General features: G+C 40.3%; 2 protein-coding genes across 12 annotated transcripts in view; one reads left to right on the top strand and one right to left on the bottom strand.

Annotated features, from left to right (window-relative positions):
• Positions 1 to 2425, bottom strand: part of HNRNPA2B1 (heterogeneous nuclear ribonucleoprotein A2/B1) — a 29391-nt gene extending 26966 nt beyond the window's left edge. For 4 of the 7 annotated variants that reach the window (XR_011556906.1, XR_011556905.1, XM_070729068.1 and 1 more), the window contains exon 1: positions 2071 to 2203. Coding sequence is in view for 4 of the 7 variants with exons in the window: in XM_070729068.1 (XP_070585169.1) it covers positions 2071 to 2109 (39 nt within the window). In the remaining 3 variants the exon portion in view is untranslated. Of the gene's footprint in view, positions 1 to 2070 lie in introns of all 7 variants that reach the window. The other 3 variants (XR_011556907.1, XM_070729069.1, XM_070729070.1) reach the window with 3 other exon arrangements.
• CBX3 (chromobox 3) overlaps positions 1 to 20800 on the top strand; it is a 387393-nt gene extending 366593 nt beyond the window's left edge. Inside the window, exons 1-6 of one of the 5 annotated variants that reach the window (XM_070729071.1) lie at positions 2026 to 2506; positions 4034 to 4084; positions 16143 to 16285; positions 17432 to 17597; positions 18162 to 18256; positions 19424 to 20800. In XM_070729071.1, coding sequence (XP_070585172.1) covers positions 4061 to 4084; positions 16143 to 16285; positions 17432 to 17597; positions 18162 to 18256; positions 19424 to 19550 — 555 coding nt within the window. In that variant the 5' untranslated portion in view covers positions 2026 to 2506; positions 4034 to 4060 and the 3' untranslated portion in view covers positions 19551 to 20800. Of the gene's footprint in view, positions 1 to 2025; positions 2595 to 2776; positions 3199 to 4033; positions 4085 to 16142; positions 16286 to 17431; positions 17598 to 18161; positions 18257 to 19423 lie in introns of those variants that run through there. The other 4 variants (XM_070729072.1, XM_070729073.1, XM_070729075.1 and 1 more) reach the window with 4 other exon arrangements.
• The last annotated feature ends 2490 nt before the right edge of the window (positions 20801 to 23290 follow it).

The raw sequence follows: 23290 nt of genomic DNA on the forward strand, positions 1-23290 counted from the left end.
TACCGTTTTTAGAACATTGTGATTAATCCTAACAATACAGGTATTCAAAAGCACTTGGTCTGTTGCAGAAAACTATCCATTATTCTCTAATCAAAGAGGAAGCCATACTAGAAACTTGAATTGAGATTTTGTCCTGTACATATCTAAAGTTTCAAAAATAAGAAACTTTCACAAAGGTGTCACAAAGTTTGCATATACTATTTTATATCAAAAGCGTTATCACAGAATATAAAAAACTCAAGAAAGCTTATTTTAGTAAACATCATTAGTTAAAATTCAGAAATCTGATATCGTTTTGTCTATCATAACCTAATAACTTTACCATTCAATGTTCTTTCACTGGTTATCCTTAAGTTAGCCGATTTGTAACATATAAAAACATGACCCACCAAAAAATAAATGTTGCATATAAATACATTTATATGCAAACACCCCCGCACAAGCAGAGATTAATATATGGTAAATATGTAGGTAGCTATTTATTCGGCTACACAGCCTTAAGGGTGCGATTTTGAAACGAGAAGCCATTTGAAAAAGTAGGATTCACTCTCAGAAGCGGTTAACGTTGAGAGCAGCCGTGTCTCCGCCTCCCAACCGAAGATGGCTCCGCCATGTGACGGTTCCGACAACCCGAGCTCCTCAGCGGACTATAAGAGAAAATGGCGCCGACGAACACCGAGGGAGGGAGGAGACTGGTACTTTATTTCCTTCTGCGCATGCGTTCTGCCCTCCCTTTGTAGTACAGTACTGTATTAAAGAGATATCAAAGTTGCGCTTTCGCCCTAGATGTGTTCGTTTAGGACTTTCCAAGACCGTTGCCCTCCTTTCATCATCGGTAGAACGAAATATTACTGAACTCCTCTACCGGATTTAAAGAGACGAATTCGCCGTAACTGCCCCCTCCCCTTTCCCAACGGCCGCCGGCCCTTCCAGAACCTTCCTCTCCATTAACGTCTTCCTTGTAAGACACCAAGTCCCGCCAATTGCGCCACCAAGTGTTCCAACGAACAAGTTATGCGTCATCTCTAGATCCTACGCTAATGGCGTATTGTGCCGCATTTTAGTATCCTAACAGGCACCAACGTGCCATCCAGATAGCCGTTTCCGCAACAACCCTACGAACTTTTATTTTTACATTGTATCAGCTACACATTTCGCGCAATGCCGTTTCAGAATACGACTCCATCACTAATGGCGGCCTTAACTCCTGCGTATTTAAATATTCACAGAACCCTATCCTGAGTTATAACAACCACGTGAAACATTGTCGTGTATAGAATTACAGAGTAAATGCTTATACTGTAATTATTCGTCAGACTGATAGTTTACATTGAAAACAATGATGTAATTAACTAGATATAAATTACTCCATTGTATTGATCGTGTATATTTATACAATATAAAAATGTGTACTATAAAACTGCATTAATAAAAATCGCCTTGTCATCAAGAGTTTTCTTAGTCTATGGATGCAACCGGCTGCTTTCGAGCACGGCCGAAAAATCAGAGAAAACCAATTATTATTCATCATCTGAATCCTTTTTGATAATTTTCGTAAAACCCAAAAGCAACAAAAGCAGATCGCTAATTTCCCCCCGTAAATTGCCTCAGAAGATCGGCGAACAATAATCGCGCCAAAATGGTACGGATAATGAAGACTCCATTTTCCCTAAAACCTACCATCTTATTTGGCAAATGTATAAATAAATATTCTTTTTTGCGATATAAATATAAAAGGGAAAAATGCCTGTGCATTGTTTCGGGTTTTGCATTTCATTGTATCTGTCGGCCAGATCAGCGCCTGAGAGAAACATTAAAGCAAGCGTGCAACAGGCCGCCATTAAAAGCTCGTGGTTTCCCCTGCCTCCCTCCACAATCTTCCGCGCCGCTTTTAAAAGCGTTGAAAATCCAAATTAGACCCCCCTTCCTTCGCCCCTCGCCCGCCATTTTCTCTTCATCCTGGCTTTGGAAGACTTACCCGCCCACTGCCCGCGAAAGAACCCGTTAAGGACACAATGAATGTGTGGGGGGGGGGGAGTCGGCCATTACTGAAACCACGCCGTCCGTTACCTCACTCACCCAATCGCTCTCCCGATCTCCGCGAGGCATTTCGGCCGGCGATTAACAAAAGGAAATAAAGGAACACGCGAATGCTTATCTCTTTTGCCGTTGCAGCTGGTGAAGCGACCCTACCGGCTCGCCTCTGTCCGACGGGCTCCTCGGTTGGGCGCGGCGTACGCAACGGCGGCAGCAAGAACAGTGCGCGGAGTGGCCAACGACTCTGCTGGCGACGCAATGAAGGGCGGGAACGAAAGAGGGTGGCGCTTGCTGCGCCGGCTCCGCCCTCTGACCAGGTTGCCGCAGCACTAGCGGCCGCTCCGGGCTGGGCTGCCTCTGCCGCCCTCCCACCCCCTTTTCCCCGCCCCCTCGTATGTCGCTGTTGCTTCAGAGCGCGCCAGGAGCCAGGACCGTACAGGGGGATTCGGAGTCGTTGGCCACCATTGAAGTCCGTATCTTTTTCTCCCTCATTTTCCTTCTCCGCTCCGTCACATCTTTCCTAATCCGGTGATAAATAGTAACGTAGGAGAGAACCGGTGGGGAAAATCTCTGTGTTGGTGTGTGTGTGTGTGTGTGTGTGTGTGTGTGTGTGTGTGAGTGGGTGTTCGCACGCGCGCGCGTCTCGTGCCGAGCTTATATTTTATGTAACTCCCAAGAAATGATCAGGCGTGGCCTCGTTTTGGTCTCCTCCATTTTCTCGCGCGCGGCTCCCTCTCCCGGGCGGATTGACAAGCTTGAAAAGAGGCGCGGGGTTTCCCAGTGCGGCCTTTCCACTCCTTGGCGGCCCTTCCGCCTGCTCGGCTCTTCCCTACTAGCCGGGAGAGGAGCCATCGAGCTCCGAGATTGGCAAGACGCGGTGTATTTCTTTTATTTATTTTTAGCCGCCGAAGTGCAAACACCTCTGAACCCAGTAAGATCACCATGACTAGCGAGCCTTTTCCCTCCCCCGTTTTCCTGCGTGTCAGCAAGGTCCAGGCCGCGGGCCAAGCAGGAATTGGAGGCGTGGACTTAATTTTTTTTTTTTAAAGGAGTAACCGCCGAGGCCTTTAGCAATTCAAACAGATGCGGTTGTGCTTGGCGGGCGTTGGGCGACGCATGAGCTGATCGAAGTGGGGTTAATGCCGGCGAGTCGCCCTGAAGGTGCTTTGGTGTTTTCCACCTCTTGGCTTATTGTGGGATTCTCACCCGGGATCATTCATTTCCCTCCCACCGGCCTTAGTTTGCGTGCCTCGTGCTTAAGGGCGGCCTGAACTGTTTTCCTTTACGGCAGGCGTTTCTTAATCGCGCGTCCATTTATTTTAAAATGGAAAACACGGCGCAGGTTCTCAGTGGCCTAAAACGCCGTGAAATCGCCTCAGGGAGATGCCAGGCTTTGTGTCTTGGTTTTTGTTTTGTTTTTTTCTTTGCTGAATCTCATGACTTATGTTCTTTATAGGTTTGCAAAGAAATCATTCCGAATTTTAAATTTTAGAGAAATTCGACGACGACCGAGTTGCAGACGTCCAATGGCTTATATATTAAGTTAAAGTTATATTATAATTACCATATTTTATGTTGCACGGTTGTAGCGGTACCTTAGGCAGATATAATTCTGAAATCCTTTTTAATGATCATTTACTATTCATTGAAATAAATTCAATGCTGTTCATTGAAATAAGTTGTATAATGTTGCATCTTACTCTTCAAAATATATTTTGTTATAGCACATTGTCTTAAGGTTTTGAAAATAAGATTATCCTATAAAATTGTGTTCAGTTTAGCATTCAGATTAGCATGTATGATATACCAGGTCCTGAAAAACTAAGGTAGATCTTAGGAAAGTCCAAATAATACATAGGATAACAGAAACACAATTTCAGTCTTTGTTAATGATGTGTGTATATGTATATCTAAGTAATTGAATAGAAAAAGAACTATATTTGTATTAAGATGCCTTTATATAATGCAACATTCCTTTTGTCATGCATTTTTCTAGTAAAAGTTCAGCAAGTCTTCAATAAAAATGACCACCACTAAATCTACATTGGTAAGTTCTTGACCATCTAAAATTTGTAAGGATTTTACCTTATTTTTTTAGATTTATTGTTGGCATCTGTGCAAAAGATACATCCACATCTCTCCTCCACAGCATAACTAAAAATAAGACATCTCAAAATTATGCATATTCTGGCTCCAACAACTTGCTATGTTGGTTCATTTCTGCATGAGAAAGTATATAATCCATATTTGTTGGGAAATAGAGTTTCAATAATGTGGTTATAAACTTAATTTATTTCTCTTATTGAACAGCAATACTTGTGTAAATCTTATATAAAATCTCTTCCAAGTTCTGTTGATGACTTAGTGGAATGTCCATGCAGTGCTTTGCCCTTGCTGTTCTTTTGGATATTTTTTTGACCTTCCAGCTTCCCATTCAAGTATTGAGGCCTGATTCTGCTTAGTTTTTAAGGTCAGCCAAGCATTGTTCCTTGCTGAGTTGTTTAAGTTATTATACAGGCTATAAAACTAAAGAAACAGATACCAAACCAACCAAATTAATGCAAAACATATTAGTTTAGAAAAAATTGTATTTCAGATATTTATCTAGTATAGTTCCTGAGACTGTCAATCTCCTATTTCCTTTTGTAAGAATTAGATCATGGGAAGATAATGTATTAGAACAGCGAGCATTACTGATGATGAGAATCAGTGGGCAAGGGCTATTATCTGCTAAGCCAGAATATTTGTAGCTTGGGGTTGAAATAAGGGGTGCTCTTTGAACTTGGTTGTTTTCTTGCAAACATTTGATTACCAAAATTAGATAACATCACTGCTAGTGAAGGAATGGGTTTTGCTTTCAATCTAAATTTTAATGATTTGCTCTTGTCCATGTGGGATTTTAGAGGTTCTTTAGTTGGGCCATTTACTATTGACATGTTTGGCAGTTCATAGATTGGGATATTGTTTATTGATTGTTGGTCTGACATTAATCTTGTAGTTAATCAGTGTTTCTGATTGTTGATGGGGAGGTATTTTCAATTGTTCCCCTGTTGGCTTGTTGATTATGTCTTGCATAGAAATTTCCTAGATTTTTTTAACTTGGGTTGGTTTAGGATGGTCAAAGTTGAAATTGTGGCTTTGATGTCTACCATTATCAAAAAGTGCATGACACTCAACCCAATACAGCACAAGGCTACAAAGTGTAACTGTGTCATACATCAAGAATATCTCAGAAACTACCAAAAGACAGCTACAACTCCATGGAATCACTCAAGCCCTTCAAAACATCCCAACTAAACTGAAAGACCCAGCAGACTCAAAAGAAAAAGCATGCATTAGAGCTGTGATGGCAAATCTATAGCATGCGTGCCACAGATGGCATGTGGAGCCATATCTGAGGGCATGTGTGGTGTTATCCTATGTCAGCTCCAACAAACATATGCATGCTGGGTAGCTGGTTTTTTGCCTCCTGGAGGACAAGGGAGGCCATTTTCGCCCTTCCCAAGCTTCAGGAAATGGTATGGTGGATGGCGAAAAATGGACCCAAAGGACCAACTGGAAGTTTGGAAACAAATGGGCCATTTTTTTTTGCCTTTCCCAGGCCCCCGAACGTCCAATAGGCCCTTTGGGCCCATTTTATGCCATCCAGATACTCTGCAGACTTTCTTGAAGCCTGTGGAAGACAAAAAATTGCACAACAGACCTACCAGAAATCTGGAGGCTTCAGTAAGGTCTGTGTGCATGCATGGGGGGGGGGGGGGATTGCATTATGGATGTGGTCATGCATGCCTTTTTGATAAACAAGCAAAAATAGGTTCACCATCACCGATGGTATAATGACTGCAACAGGGCAAACAGACAGAAAATTGGCATCCGCAAACACCATAGGTTCAACAGGAAAATTGACCATTCTAGACCAAGCCAAAACCAAGGAAATTCTAGAAGCCTAGCATTCTGACAATAAGCATATAACCAGTGTCTATACTATGCAAAAGAAACAATCAACAAGCCAAAAAGAGAACAAGAACAAAACATCTTCCTACCAGCAATCAGCACCCAGATAAGCATAGATTAGTTCCAAAGATTAAAAACAGACCATCAATCAAGTAAAAATACCCTAATCAAAGAACTGCCAAACAAGCTAATAGTAAAGTGCCTTTAAGACATACACCCCTCCCCCAATATATGACAGGGCAAGTCTGTCTGTCCACTAGCCTGTTCACTGCCACTTAACTGAGCAAACTAAACTTCTTATGCTACTATACTTATACCAATGATGTTACCTAGTCTAGGTAATGAAACATCTGCAAGAAAACAGCCAAACTCAGAGAGTAGCAAGGATCCAATATTTAGTTGATTCTTAGAATTTGTTTCAGTATGAATTTTTTAATTTTTTTTCTACGTTTTATTTTATTATTTATTGTGTGTCTGTTTATTGTGTTTATTGTATTTATGTGCTGCTCATTCTGAAATGGACTCAGAGCAGCTGACAACAGTTATAAATACAACAATAGTTAAAAAAAGTAAAAAAAACAACAATCAAATCAGCAGTACGATAAAAGCAATAATATCATTTAAAAAACATGCATACATTACAATCACTCTTATTCTAAATTCTAGGCCTGCCGGAAAGCCAGGTCTTAACAGCTTTCTGGAAGACTGGTAGGGAGGAGATAGTGCGGCTCTCTGGGGACAGTTGATTGATTGTTCTTGTATGCCGCCCAACTCCCAAAGTACTCATGAGTGGCTTCCAATGAATAAGAATAATATATTAAAAAACAGAATAAAACATAAAATAGCATAAAATCATTAATAAAAACCCAGCCATACTCTAACTTACATTCCTAGCCAATCTAGGATTCCATTCATTCAACAGCTCCAGGCCTGCTGGAAGAACCAAGTCTTCCCGGCTTTACAGAAGGCTGATAAGGTGGGAAGAGTGTGAATAACCAGAGGCAGTTAATTCCATACAGTTGGAGCGCCCCAGAGAAGGCCTTTTCCTACGGGCCCGGTCAGTTGACATTGTTTGGCTGATGGGACCTACAGAAGGCCAACTCAATAGGCTCTTATTGGTCACTGTGAGGTATGCGGCAGAAGGCGATCCTGAAGATAGTCTGATCAGATAGTCTGGTCCTAAGCCATATAGGGCTTTAAAGGGGATAATGAACACCTTGAATTGCATTCGGAGACCAATCTGCAACCAATGCAGCTTGCGGAGTATCCGTGTTATACAGTGAACCCTCGAGTTTCGCGTGTTCAAGTATCGCGAAAGGGCTATTTCGCGAGTTTTCAACCAGGAAGTAAACTCCACCATCTGCGCATGCGTGCCCTTCCACGCATGCATAGATGGTGGAGTTTCCCCGCCGGGCAGAGGCTTCCCTGGGTCTTCCCCCTCTTGCCCCCGTAAGACCCCAGCGGCGGCGCGAGCAACGGCGTGGGCGGGCGGGCGGCACGCGCTTGGGGACATCCCAGCTCCGCTCCCCAGCTGGGGAAAGCGCGCGCGTTTGGGGACTCCCTAGATCCGCTCCCCAGCTGGGGAGCGGATCTAGGGAGTCCCCAAACGCGCGCGCTTTCCCCAGCAAACGCGCGTGCTTTCCCCAGCAACGCGCGCGCGGTGGGGACTCCCTAGATCCGCTCCCCAGCTGGGGAGCGGATATAGGGAGTCCCCAAACGCGCGCGCACCCCAGGCGCGAGCAACGGGGTGGGCGAAGGGCGGGCGGCAGTGGAAGCAAAAACGCGCGTGCTTTCCCCAGCAACGCGCGCGCGGTGGGGACTCCCTAGATCCGCTCCCCAGCTGGGGAGCGGATCTAGGGAGTCCCCAAACGCGCGCGCTTTCCCCAGCAACGCGCGCACGGTGGGGACTCCCTAGATCCGCTCCCCAGCTGGGGAGCGGATATAGGGAGTCCCCAAACGCGCGCGCACCCCAGGCGCGAGCAACGGGGTGGGCGAAGGGCGGGCGGCAGTGGAAGCAAAAACACCATCTGCGCACGCGCAGATGGTGTTTTTACTTCCGCACCGCTACTTCGCTAAAAATCGATCATTGCGTGGGGTCCTGGAACGGAACCCTCGCGATGATCGAGGGTTCACTGTATTGGTGTATCTGGTTAAACCCATAATATCTCGCGCAGCTGTATTTTGTACCAGTTGTAGTCTCCAAATGCTTTTCAGGGATAGCCCCACGTAGAGTGCATCATAGTAGTCAAACCGAGAGACGATAAGGGCACGAGTGACCATGAGAGTCTCCTATTCAGAAAGGGCTGCAGCTGTGCCCCCTAGCCAGAGCTGAGAGATGTTGATCCGGGCTCAGCTATGGATCTAGGAGGACCCCCCCCAGATTGCAGGGCCAATCTGAGGGAGTTAATGTTTCCTCCTCTAGGACCAGAGACGGACAGTTGTGCCTTTAGAGGCATCACCCATATCTACTCAGGTTGAGTTTGAGTCTGTTGACTCCCATCCAGACCCTCACAGCCTCCATGCACCAGCACATCACATCCATCGCTTCGCTGAACAGGCATGGGGTGAAGACGTAAAGCTTGATATCAGCACATTGATGATACCTCACCCCATGCCGGTGGATGATCTCACCCAGTGGTTTCATGTAGGTATTGGAGAGGAGAGAGGACTGACCCCTGAGGCACCTGACAAAGGAAGGATCTAGGGGTCAACCTCTATCCTCCCACTCACTAACACCAATTGCGAACAACCAGATAAGTAGTAGGAGAACCACTGTAAAATGGTACCTCCCACTCCTAACCCCCCTAGTCATTGCAGAAGGATATGATGTTTAATGGTATTGAAAGCCCCTGAGAGATCAAGAAGCACCAAGATAGAGGAGTGTCCCCTATCCCAGGCTCCGCAGAGGTCCTCTTTTAGTGCAATCAAAGCAGTTTCTGTGTTGTAGCTGGGCCTGAAGCCTGATGAATGAATTTAGATAATCTGCTTCATCCAGTGATCTCAGGAGCTGGAGCACCACCACTTTTTCCACAACCTTGCCCACGAAGGGCAGGTTGAAAACTGGACAATAGTTGTTCAATATTGCTGGATCCAGGGAAGGCTTCTTGAGAAGGGTTCTCAACATAGCCTCCTTTAGCAGTTATGGGAAGAACCCTTCTTAAGGATGTGTTAATCCCCACCTGGACCCAGCCTTATATCACCTCCCTGCTTGCTGAAACCAGCCAGGAGGGACACGGACCCAGCAGACAAGTGGGAGCACTCATCACTCCCATGGCCTTGTCCACTTCCTTAGGGGTCAATTATCTCATAACAATACCACACATAACATAAAAATACATCTATAACATTCATTTCTTTCATATAATCAATAGCTTAATTTAACTTCAAATCTTACTATTCCTATCTGTCTGTTCCTGTCTTCTCTGTTCACCCCCAGTATGAATCTCCTTTGATTTTAAGGGCTTCCGTCCAGAAAAATGTAAATAGGACTGCAGTTGTCTTGGGCATGTCCCAATTAAAAACAATGGAACTTAATTCTACAAGGATTGGTATGGTTTATTGAGTGGGAGAGTTTGCACTAAAAAGATGAAGCAATGTCCATTTTAGTCATTCCTTGAAGAAAGTCTAGTTATTTCAGAATCCATATTGCTGGAATACAGTATATCCTTTTTAGTGTCTTTAGTATAATATTGCTATTTGTAGAGATAATTTGCTTCAGATGTAGAAGGAGGACCCAGAATATAATTTATTTCTTTAAAGTGTACTTTGCATCTACTTTGGCTAATAATTTTGAAACACTTGAACTAGAATCTGTAAAAATGCTGTTTATATTAAATAAAAATATATCGATTCTGATGCCAGTATTTTCCACAAATCCTGTGATGTACATCTCATATTTTTATGTAGTTTAGGAAATAGGGTGATTTATTCGTAATCATGTATGTTTTTTAATATATCAGCTAAGTGAAAATAGGATTGTACTTTTGTGAGAAGAATAAAAACCTATTCCTTGGTGCTTTTTCTTAATACAAGGATAGGCAAAGGTGGCTCTTCTATGACTTGTGGACTTCAATTCCCAGAATTCCTGAGCCAACCACATGTCACAGAAGATTCTACTTTGCTTATCCCTGTTTAGTACAATCTTTGCCAAGGATGCAAATACTTGTATGTCAGTTTGACATACTAGTTTACCTTAGTCTAGAAAAGATAGCACTATTGTGGCCTCTCAATCTTTGCCAAAACTGGAAATACTGAATGTCAGTTTGACATATTAGCTTAACTTGATAGATTTGAATTAATACAGAATTATTATAAATAAAAATGAATGCTAAAATATGGTTGGAAATAAATGATTTTGGAGTGGGAATATAATTGTGTATATATAGAGGGATTGGGAAGACAGTAAAATGCCATTTGTGTATGTTGAAACTTCTGAGGGGTTTTTTGTGGTATATTCCCAACATTTTAAGTTATACGGATAAAGAATATACAGTGGTACCTCATGATACGAACCCCTCGTCTTACGAACATTTCGTGATACGAACCCGGGGTTCATGATTTGTTTGCCTTGTCTTAAGAACCATTTTCACCTTACGAACCCGAGCCGGGGGCGTGGGCTCTCCTACTGCGCATGCGCTCTACCTTGTGCTCTCTTACTGCAGCAGGGATTTCCCTGCCTTGTGACTGTCATTTCCGGAATTTCCTCCCTGCCTCCCTCCTATTCCTCCTCCTGTATTCCGCCTCCCTCCCAGCCTTCGGGCAGCATTTGCCTTCCTCCGCCGCCATCGGCACCCAGCTCCTCCTTGTCTTCTCATTTCTTTACAAGTTGAAAGTCGGGCGGCGGCGCAGAGGCTGGGGGCGGCGAGGGTGTGTGGAAGAGGCACCTAAGGCAGAACTTTCAGCTTCTGGGTGGATGGGAGGAGTTAAGTGGCTGGGCTAGCAAAATCTCCGTGCTGCTTAATTTCTCCCAAAGCTGAAAGAAACGCTGGTAAATAAAAGGCAGAACTTTCAGCTTCTGGGTGGATGGGAGGAGCTAAGTGGCTGGGCTGGTAAAATCTCCCTGCTGCTTAATTTCTCCCAAAGCTGAAAGAAACGCTGGTAAATAAAAGGCAGAACTTGCAGCTTCTGGGTGGATGGGAGGAGCTAAGTGGCTGGGCTGGTAAAATCTCCCTGCTGCTTAATTTCTCCCAAAGCTGAAAGAAACGCTGGTAAATAAAAGGCGGAACTTGCAGCTTCTGGGTGGATGGGAGGAGCTAAGTGGCTGGGCTGGTAAAATCTCCCTGCTGCTTAATTTCTCCCAAAGCTGAAAGAAACGCTGGTAAATAAAAGGCAGAACTTGCAGCTTTTGGGTGGATGGGAGGAGCTAAGTGGCTGGGCTGGTAAAATCTCCCGGCTGCTTAGTTTCTCCCAAAGCTGAAAGAAACGCTGGTAAATAAAAGGCAGAACTTTCAGCTTCTGGGTGGATGGGAGGAGTTAAGTGGCTGGGCTAGCAAAATCTCCCTGCTGCTTAGTTTCTCCCAAAGCTGAAAGAAACGCTGGTAAATAAAAGGCAGAACTTGCAGCTTTTGGGTGGATGGGAGGAGCTAAGTGGCTGGGCTGGTAAAATCTCCCTGCTGCTTAGTTTCTCCCAAAGCTGAAAGAAACGCTGGTAAATAAAAGGCAGAACTTTCAGCTTCTGGGTGGATGGGAGGAGTTAAGTGGCTGGGCTAGCAAAATCTCCGTGCTGCTTAATTTCTCCCAAAGCTGAAAGAAACGCTGGTAAATAAAAGGCAGAACTTGCAGCTTCTGGGTGGATGGGAGGAGCTAAGTGGCTGGGCTGGTAAAATCTCCCTGCTGCTTAATTTCTCCCAAAGCTGAAAGAAACGCTGGTAAATAAGAGCAGAACTTTCAGCTTTTGGGTGGATGGGAGGAGCTAAGCGGCCGGAGGAATCAATGTAAAATGCCGCTGGGCTGTAGCTCCTCCCATCCACCCAGAAGCCGAAAGTTCTGCCTTTTGTTTACAAGCCTCCACGCGTTTCTTTCGGCTTTGGGCTGCTTGCTCTCCCGGAAAGACCCCAGCCCACACCTTCGGGAGCTTCCCAGCCGGGTCCCTTCCACGGGGCAGTGGCCACGGCTCCCCCCAGTTCTCCCGCTGACCCTTTTCACACACGCACACCATCCCCAGTCTCCGCGCGGCCGGCTGTCATCTTCTAAAGAAGCAAGAAGAGGAGGAGGAGCTGGGCGCCGGTGGTGGCGGAGGAAGGCGCCCAGCTCCTCCTCCTCTTCTTGCTTCTTTAGAAGATGACAGCCGGCCGGCGGCGCGGAGAATGTGGCTCGGAGGCTGGGAGGGAGGCGGAATACAGGAGGAGGAGGAGGAGGGAGGCCAGAAGGGAGAGGGGGAAGGAGGGAGGGAGGAAATCAGAGAAGACGCACGTACAAACCGCCCGTGCGTTTCCCTCCCTTCTCTTCCAGTCATTGCAAGCCGGACAGTAACTGTTGACTTTTCCATTAATCCACCCACGAGGCTCCCTCCGGGCAGCCTGCGCTGTCTCCCCCCGTCTCCCCCCCTCCACCCACACCCGAACAAAATCCGAATGCCGGCGGAAATGAGGCAAAAGGGGTGAATTTTGGGCTTGCACGGATTAATCGCTTTTCCATTGATTCCTATGAGAAACTTTGTTTCATGTTACGAACTTTTCACCTTACGAACCTCCTCCTTTCACCAATTAAGTTCGTATCATGAGGTATTACTGTATTCCAATTTTCTCAAAATTGTCATCCCATTAAAGCAATAATCATCTTTCTTCATTTAGATATTTTTTAGAAATGTTGATCACTCATTTATACATGGTTTTGTTAGTCTTAGTGAATCAAGTATTTAGCATTAGCCTTTATTAAAGTTGGTCAGAATTGAAAGAAACTCATTGATTTCAAAACATTTTGATTCTCTTCATTTTCAAAAGATGTCATATGAACAGTTCTAAAGAAAAAGTTTTGGCCCTGTTTTGAAATTCATGAAACTAGAAATCGAGAAGCTTTAGCATTGTTTCTCTTAGCCGATTTTTCTCATATTTTTGAGAGGCTCAGTGTTGTCCCTCTACTGTCATTGTATTGCCTAATTTGAACATAGAAACATAGAAGACTGATGGCAGAAAAAGACCCCATGGTCCATCTAGTCTGCCCTTTTACTATTTCCTGTATTTTATCTTACAATGGATATATGTTTATCCCAGGCATGTTTAAATTCGGTTACTGTGGATTTACCAACCACGTCTGCTGGAAGTTTGTTCCAAGGATCTACTACTCTTTCAGTAAAATAATACTTTCTCATGTTGCCTTTGATCTTTCCCCCAACTAACTTCAGATTGTGTCCCCTTGTTCTTGTGTTCACTTTCCTGTTAAAAACACTTCCCTCCTGAACCCTATTTAACCCTTTAACATATTTAAATGTTTCGATCATGTCCCCCCTTTTCCTTCTGTCTTCCAGACTATACAGATTGAGTTCATTAAGTCTTTCCTGATACGTTTTATACTTCAGACCTTCCACCATTCTTGTAGCCCGTCTTTGGACCCGTTCAATTTTGTCAATATCTTTTTGTAGGTGAGGTCTCCAGAACTGAACACAGTACTCCAAATGTGGTCTCACCAGCGCTCTATATAAGGGGATCACAATCTCCCTCTTCCTGCTTGTTATACCTCTAGCTATGCAGCCAAGCATCCTACTTGCCTTTCCTACTGCCCGACCACACTGCTCACCCATTTTGAGACTGTCAGAAATCACTACCCCTAAATCCTTCTCTTCTGAAGTTTTTGCTAACACAGAACTGCCAATGCAATACTCAGATTTAGGATTCCTTTTCCCCAAGTGCATTATTTTACATTTGGAAACATTAAACTGCAGTTTCCATTGCTTTGACCATTTATCTAGTAACGCTAAATCATTTACCATATTACAGACCCCTCCAGGAATATCAACCCTATTGCACACTTTAGAGTCATCGGCAAATAGGCAAACCTTCCCTACCAAACCTTCCCCTATGTCACTCACAAACATATTAAAAAGAATAGGACCCAGAACAGACCCTTGTGGCACACCGCTTGTAACCTGTCTCTGCTCAGAATACTCGCCATTAACAATAACTCTCTGATGTCTATGCTTCAGCCAGCTTGAAATCCACTGAACTATCCAGGGATTAAGTCCAATCTTCACTAATTTATCTATCAGCTCTTTATGTGGAACCGTATCAAAGGCTTTGCTGAAGTCCAGATAGGCAATATCCACGGCACCACCTTGATCCAACACCTTTGTGACATAGTCAAAGAACTCAATGAGATTAGTCTGACACGATTTGCCTTCAGTAAAGCCATGCTGATTTGGGTCCAATAAGTTATTGTTTTTTAGATGCTGATTTATCCTCTTTTTGAGTAGAGTCTCCATCATTTTAACTACAACTGATGTCAAGCTAACTGGCCTGTAGTTTCCAGCTTCTTCTCTACTGCCCTTCTTGTGGATAGGCACAACACTGGCCATTCTCCAATCCTCAGGAACATCTCCTGTTAACAGGGATTGGTTAAACAAATCAGTCAGGGGGGTAGCAATGACAGATCTGAGTTCTTTAAGAACTCTGGGATGGATGCCATCTGGACCCATTGCCTTATTTATCTTTAATCTTTCAAGTTCTTCTAAGACATCGGCTTCTAAGATCACTGGAGCTGAATCCGTACAGCTGGAAGCAATGCTATATCCCTCTATAGTATTATTTTGTAAGGTGTCCTTTGAGAAAACTGAACAGAAGTAGCTATTGAAATGGTCAGCGATCTCCTTATTCCCATTAATGCATGTATTATTCCCGGTACTAAGCTTTGTGATGCTGCAGTTTTTCTTCTTCCTATCACTAATATATCTGAAGAAGGTTTTATCCCCCTTCTTTACAGATTTTGCTATTTCTTCCTCTTTTGAGGCTTTAGCAGCATATATTATCTGTTTCGCCTCCTTCTGTCTCATTTTATACACCTCTCTATCAGCTATACTTCCAGACTCTTTATACCTCCTATAGGCAGCCTTTTTTTCATTGACTATAGCCCTTACATCATTGCTAAACCATAGCGGTTTCTTCTTCCTTTTACCTTTAGTTACTTGCTTTACATAAAGTCTTGTGGCTTTTAAGATGGCCTTTTTTAATACAGTCCACTGGGTGCTCGCTCCTGCCATTTTATCCCTCCCCTTTAATTCATTATTTAAATATTCCCCCATTGCATTAAAATTTGTTTTTCTGAAATCCAATACTTTGGTTGCAGTATAAGATTGCTCACAATCAGTTTTTACATCAAACCACAAACATAGATGGTCGCTGCAACCTAAATTTTCTCCCACCTTGACCTCTGAAACCCGATTCCCATTTGTAAAAACTAAATCTAGAATATTCTCCCCTCTAGTGGATTGCATTCAAAATTATGACCAGGTTGTGCATTTGTTTCTAATAGAATTGCAAGTACTTCTAGCATTACAATAATAAACTGATTTTAAGACAATGCTTATAGAGAATAACATCTTGCTGAACTGTGTTTATTGAAGTTGAAATGCTTTGAGGATGATGTGGATGAACTTGCTATATAATAATTGGCTGCTATATGTTTTTGTATGGAATTTAATTTAAAGCCATTTTCAACCTTTTAAAACTTCTTGAGGTTGATTAAGTTCATTGGTGCTAACATTGCTGATACAAAAATTGTTTGTGTCAGTCAAGAACTTTTGAATGTATATAGTCTTCAATGACTAATGAAATTGAAATGATGCGTGTATGTAATGATAAGATAAATGTTTCATACCTAGCAACTGTAAGCTTCAAAACTGCTTTTAGCTGCTGCTGATTGCTGTTAAACATTGCAATCTATGGGTGCTAACTCTGGTAGCTTCTTTTCTCTTTCTAGCATTTATCCCAAATTTGTTTCCTTTGCCTTTTGTTCACAAGGTTTTTTTTTTTAAAGATAAAAATGGAATAGGTAACAACACTTCTGAATAAAATATTTAGAATGTTGGAATAAGAAATGGATAAGGAACGTATGGACCTCAAAAGCTGTTGCTTAAAATAATTCTAGATCTTGCTGAAAAGAGTATGAACATTTCTGCTTAGTTGAAATAATGTATGTATGCAAATGATTTTGTTTTATAGCATAAAATGGGAAAGAAACAGAATGGCAAAGGTAAAAAAGTTGAAGAAGCAGAACCTGAAGAATTTGTTGTGGAAAAAGTCCTGGATCGGCGTGTAGTTAATGGCAAGGTGGAATACTTCTTAAAGTGGAAGGGATTTACTGAGTAAGGAACTTGATACATTTTTTTCTAAAATATTTTCAGTATCAGTGTTAAATTGAAAAATTCTACAAAGATATGGTATGAAAAGATTGCTATCACCAAAGTTCATATACTGGTACTCTGAATGGACAGGGTATTTTAATGTAAAACTGATTTTTCTGCTTAATATCAGTAGAGTTTTGGTAAATGCTGCATTTTCTACTGGATTGTGCTTTAGTTGTATAGCCTATGAATAATCTGTCTGCTGGAGGTATTCAGTATACAATGCAATACTAAGCATGTTTGCTAAGAAGTCAGCATCATTTTATTCAAAGGATTTATTTTCTAGTGTGTTCTGTTAAAGCTTTAATATTTCTTCCAGGAATATTCTTCAACTGTAGGGAAGAATGCAGACAATTTATGAGTTCATGCTATCAAAGTATAATGCTCATTTATGGCACATTAAATTACTCAAATCAGAAGAGTGTTTAAAAGTTGACATGATAATTGACTAACTTTTTCTTACTGTTTACTGTAAATGCTTTATAATATTGAGTTACAATATACTGTAGCTTTTCAGGAAATGAAAACAAGGGGTAAATACTCTAGAATTCAATTTTCTGCTTTAAAAAATTGTTCTCAGATTTTCTCAGATTGTCATATTACATGATGCTGCATTGTTCCGTGTGTAGAAGAGTAATGTTTCAGTAACCAGATGGCCTCAAATTATATTTTTGAATGAAATGAAGGAATACTGTTAAGGGTCTGTTATATTCCCCCCCCCCTCCCCCCGGGATTTCTCTGTGTGTTTTTTTTTTAAACTTTTTTTCTTTTAGAAAATGGTGTATGTGTGTCAGAATCTGAAAGATTGCCATTGTCAAATTTTAGCAATAATAGTTGACTGCAAATTCACTGGCTGGGAATTGCATGTCACATTCTATAATATAATTAGTACATTTTGACTGAAAAAATTACCCAGTATAGTTTCAATTTGGTTTAGCTAGCTAGTCTAGAAATTAGCCTACAGAAATAGGTTTAGAAAACAGTAGAATTGTTTTAGGAATTAAGTAGATAATCTGGATTTTCATGTGTAACTATAATTTGTGGACTTTCAGATTTAGCTCTGATAACAGATTTTTACTTTTTGTTCTTACCAAATTGTTTTTTTAGTGCTGATAACACATGGGAGCCTGAAGAAAATTTGGATTGTCCAGAGTTAATAGAAGCTTTTCTGAATTCTCAGAAAGCTGGTAAAGAAAAAACAGAAGGTACCAAAAGAAAATCCCTTTCAGATAGTGAATCTGAGGACAGCAAATCAAAGAAAAAGAGGGATTCTGTAAGTTAATGAAAATATTATAAACAGATATTCAGATCTGAATAGAGAAAAGGCAAGGGAGGATCATATATACCAGGGATAGTCATGTCTTAGTCCCTTTTTAAAGGTTCAGTTTTCATGGGTCATTCCTAACATATATGTCACAGGCATAATGCTCTATTTTACAATTTTAATCCTTTTTTACATACACATATGCCAGATTTCTCTATGTGCTCCCAGTTTCTTCAGCAATCCTGTTTCTGAAGATACTTTATTACAATTAATTCATTCATTCCTGGGAAATTTCTTGGTAAAAGATTTGTAACTTGGATACCTCAGAATGGACAATGGTAATATTGAACTTCTGTGAAAGATGATAATAAGAAAAAGCTGGTCAACAGGATGCTTAAAACTTGGGGCAGGATTTGCAGCAGATTGCAAATCATCTTTGAGAAATGTATGTGGTCCATAGGCTAGCTCTTTTATACTAATTTGAATGTATTGATAGATCATATGCTGTTCTTTTTTCTATAAATCAGAAGATAATAGAAGGATTTATAATTTTCTAAATATTTACTCCAACAGGTTGATAAACCCAGGGGATTTGCACGAGGTCTTGATCCTGAACGGATAATTGGAGCCACAGATAGCAGTGGAGAACTTATGTTCCTTATGAAATGGTGAGCAGTAGTCAAGAATATTTGATTTACAATGTGGCTTCAATTAAACTTAAATATTGTTTTTTCTGTTACTACAAATTAGCCAATAATCAAGAAATATTGCTAGGTTCGTTTTTCTTTTTTAGTGTTGATCAATCATACCATACTATTTAAGAAATCAGAAAATGTATTTTAACTTTAACACAGGTAAACAATCTGACTTGTAATATTACTATATCCAAAGTTATTAATTATTGTATAAGACAAGAATCTGGGATAACACAACAACAGCCTCATTTTCTACTTGTTTTTTGGAGCACGTTACACTTCCTTTAGTGATTAATTCTCATTAAATCTTGGTAATTGGTACCAAAAATTGGTAACTCTATTCATAAATTACCATTTCAATCCTATTCATTTAGAATCTAGTCAAAATTAGCTATCAGCCATCCTTATCACAAACTTAACAGATTTTGAATGATTAGAATAGGAGTTCTTAAAACTTCTGTAATTCTCTTACGTATGTAAATAATATAAAAGCTGAGATTCCATCAAACAAGATGCTTTTAAATATATAAAAATTGAAATCATTGAGGCAGCAACATCTTTTTTAGCCTGTAGTGTTGATACAAAAATACATGCCTGTTTTTAATTAATGACATATTTCATAGGAGCTGTTGTACATTTCAATGCATCTCTTTTGAAGCATCAAAACTCAAACATTCAAATCTGCTTGCCTAAAATTTAAAATAGAAATGCACAGGGTTAAGCAATGTGCAGTATACTCAAAGATGTTAGTAGCACTCCAGAGAAAAAAGTGGAGATTTTAATTTCATGGCAATTGAGCTATGATTAGAGATTAGCCATAACTGTCTTATAATAATCATAGTTTATATGTAATTTATACATCTGCTTAGTTAAAATGAAGTGTTAGTAAGGCCCCAGAGCTTAGGGATAATAGTGGATTATAAATGTCATAAATGGTGCTAATACTGTCAGGGCTAAAGAGGAAGGATTATTGTATATCACCCAGTTGCTTTTTATGAAATGAGCAGCTTACAAATTTGTTAAATAAATAAATTGTAAATAATAGTAGGAAACAAACAAGACTATGTAAGTCTAGGGTATCTTCAATTGACATTAGAAATAGTTTTTACTATATTAATTGGACATTCTTTCTTAAAACAGGAAAGACTCAGATGAAGCTGACCTGGTATTAGCTAAGGAAGCTAATGTGAAATGTCCTCAGATTGTAATTGCTTTTTATGAAGAACGATTAACTTGGCATTCTTGCCCAGAGGATGAAGCACAATAATTGTTTGGATTTTCTCCTTTCCCCTTTTTCTTAATTATATGTATGATATTTTAATTGATACATGTGGAAAAGTCCTATTGAGATAAGTTTGGTTACTTTAAAAGTAATGTTTTAAAGGAATAAAACAAGTGCTATTAACTTTGTTTTATTACACAAAAACATTTGATACTGCTTTCTGCATATTAAATCAAATGTTTTATAAAATTTGGTAGTTAATAGTTATCCTTAATAAAGTGTTTTGTAGCTCTCTATATAACAAATGTGCATGATTTTTTATCTGCCCTGTAGTCTGTAAGACCATTGTCTTTAATATTTGTGACAAATTGGTTCAAAGGGGACCAAGTGAAAATTTGGTTTAAAATTGAAAGTGCATATTGTATTGTATATACTGTTAAACGGCTACCAATAAAATAGTTTCATATTCTTGTGCTTTCTTTACCAAATTGCAGGAAGCTAAGAGGTTTTGAAAGCTATTTTTTATGGAAAATACCCACCAAAGGATAGAAACAATTTTGCTTTTTTTGCAAAACAAAAAACCCCAAACAATCCTGTTTCAACTAGGCAGTTAACATGGAATCTGTAATTTTCTCCCATAGATGTTTGTTGTTTCCCAGAATTAGCAGAATAAGAAAATGAACATTAAAAACTCCTGTACTGCATTGAATATTTAATTTTTTAAGACTAGTATGCAGACCTGGTTATCACATTTATAGAGCTCAGAATGTATGGTTGAGTAATCAAATCGTGACTACACTCTATTTGATGCTTATTTTAATTGATTGCCTGATAGATTTATGTAGATAACGAAATTGAGGCATGGGACTGCAGAAAAGAGGACTGTTCGAATATAGAACATATGTACATCACATAGTCAATTGCTAAATAATTTGATCCTTCAAATAGGGTTACTATATGTGATTAATTTTTAAGTACAAGTGCATGCAACTAGCATTATTCATCTGGCTTTAATTTTATTCTGTTTGGGTGAGCATAAGGAATCTTGTCATGTCAGACATAATTGTCAGATTATTTGGTTTTTAATATAGTTCAGTGATTCCATGTACTTACTGGATTAATAGAATAGATTATTTAAGTTCATCATAATAACTTTTTATTTAAAAATCAACATAATAATTATAATTCATCTCATATCTGAGAAATACTGTAAAAATAAAAAAATACACCATTGAAAAAAACTGCTAGACATAGTCAGTTCACTGCCTTTCAATAAATCTATTTCCTGATACCTATTGAGATTCCCTTCCAAATTTATTTTTGTGTTTTTCTGATTTTTCCATTTTATTCATTATTTGTGTTTTTGCTTGTTTTTGTCAAAAAAGTTATTAAATGGTTTATGTTAGTAGCCTCCATAACTCTTCTGTATTGATATTCAACCTGTCAAAACAGTACTGTAAAAGACATATTTAAAATGCAAGTAAGAAAAGTCAAGCAAACTTGTAATAGAATACTTATCCACTCTGGACAAATTAAAATCCAACAGGTCTAGATGGATTAAATCCAGGGTTCTGAAGGAGCTGGCAGACATGATCTCAGAACCACTGAACACAATGTTCCAAAGATCCTGGAGCACCGAGAAATACCAGACTAGAGAAAAAAAGCTGACATTCCCATCTTCGAAAAAGATAAAAAATACAGACCAATCAGCTTGACATCAAAGCCTGGGAAGATCCTGGAAAAGATCAGCAATGAATCTATGAACACCTAAAGGCAAGCAAAGTTATAATCAGAAATCAACATGGGTTTGTCAAAAACAAATCTTGTTACAGTTTTTGACAAAGTGACTAAATTAGTGGACCAGCAAAACGCTGTGGACATTTACTTGAACTTTAATAAGGCATTTGTTAATGTAGACTACAACCTAGGTAGAAGGCAAGGTAGAAAAATGTGGGTTAGAGGGAATCACCATCATGAATTCATACTACTTATCAACTGCACTCAATGTGTAGTTCTTAAGGAAACTTCATCTACATGAAGGGAAGTATCAAGTGGGATACCTCAAGGTTCTGTTTTAGGCCTATGCTTCAATGTCTTGATAAATTATTTAGATGAGTTAGAAGGAATTTTTTCAAATTTGTGAATAACACCCATCTTGTATGAATAGTCAACACTCCAGAAGATATAGGAATAGCCACCACTTTCGAAAATAGACTTAAGATCGAAAAAGATTTTAACTTGAAAACTGGGACCTATCCCAAACATGAAATTTCATAGTGAAAAAAGTAAAGTTTTACATTTCAGAAAAAGTAAATGCCCAGATATAGAATAAGTGGTAACTGACTCAATAGCAGTAACTCGGATATCTAGAAACTTTGTCTAAGTGGAGCAACACTTCAATATGAGCCAGCAAAAAAGCCAATACAGTCTTAGACTACATTAATAAGCCTCACCTCCGGACCTCTGTTTTTACGATGCTGCGATTTCACTGAGGCTCCCCTTGCTGGGAAACCCCACCTCCTGCGCCAAAGGAGTCCAATCCTCAACAGGACACTTCAGAGGCCCTATTTTATGAATCAACCTTTGACGAGCTTACCTTGCCATCTCCTCAATTGCTCTTAGATGTCATCTAGAGCAGTGTTTTTCAACCAGTGTGCCGCGGCACACTAGTGTGCCGCTAGACATAGTCAGGTGTGCCGCGAAGCTCAGAAAGAGAGAAAGAAAGCGAGAGAGAAAGATAGGCAGGGAAGGAGGGAGAGATAGAGCAAAAAAGAGGAACAAAGAAAGAGGGATGGAGAGAGAGGAACGAAGTAAGAGAGAAAGTGGGAGAGAAATAGAGCGAAAAGAAGAAAGAATTTTTTTGTCCAAACTTTTTTTACACCCCCCCCCACTCCCCCCCCCCCCCACTCCCCCCCCCCCCCCCGCTCAATGTGCCCCATGATTTTGTATATGTAAAAAATGTGCCGCAGCTCAAAAAAGGTTGAAAATCACTGATCTAGAGGCAGTGGAACAGTCCAGCCTCCCTGGCTGAACCTACTAGTACTGATAAGAAATTGTAGTGTTCAGGGCATGAAATGGAGGATCAGGTAGGAACCAATGTTCAATCTACTGGTTTGGATCAGTATAAGTTAGCTTTATAGTTGTATTCTGCAGTAGATGGGATTATTTGGGGAAATATAAAAAAAGAATGCTGTTTCAGTGTTTGCCATATTGATGTAAATAAAGATTTGTTTCCATACTACACATACACTTGGATGCTTTCCTTGCTAATTCCTGAATCATTGCCCCTTTTTTCTTTCTTTCAAAATCTTACAATATATTAAGAGTGAAGCTCCCATGCTGGAAAACAAAACATGCTTTCTTTAAAAATAAAAGGAAGATAAGTTAAAACTAGAGTGTTGTTACCCTGTGTGTGTGTGTGTGTGTGCAAAAGTAAATTATTAGAGGTTATTCTTGATGGGTTGTGACTTTAAGAGCATGTGGCAATGATAATATGGCAAAGGTGGAGAATAATTCAAAGGAAAAGTTAGGGCTTAAAGAGGTAATGGAGAATAGCTTCCTTAGTTTCCATTCAATTAAATGCTGTTTCGTGTCTGGCTGCATTATTTATGGCATCCAATTCATGAATATAGTAGTCCTAACCCAATTTCTGCTCGGAAACAAGCATAAAATCTACATTTTAACTTTACTCATCAGGCTACCAAAATTGTTTAGCCCTATTTTAGAAGGATATGATATAAAATATTCATACTATTTGTAACAAAAGGATACTTTGATATTTTTAC

This window comes from Erythrolamprus reginae, chromosome Z (assembly GCF_031021105.1).
Source record: "Erythrolamprus reginae isolate rEryReg1 chromosome Z, rEryReg1.hap1, whole genome shotgun sequence".
Lineage (NCBI taxonomy): Eukaryota > Metazoa > Chordata > Lepidosauria > Squamata > Dipsadidae > Erythrolamprus > Erythrolamprus reginae.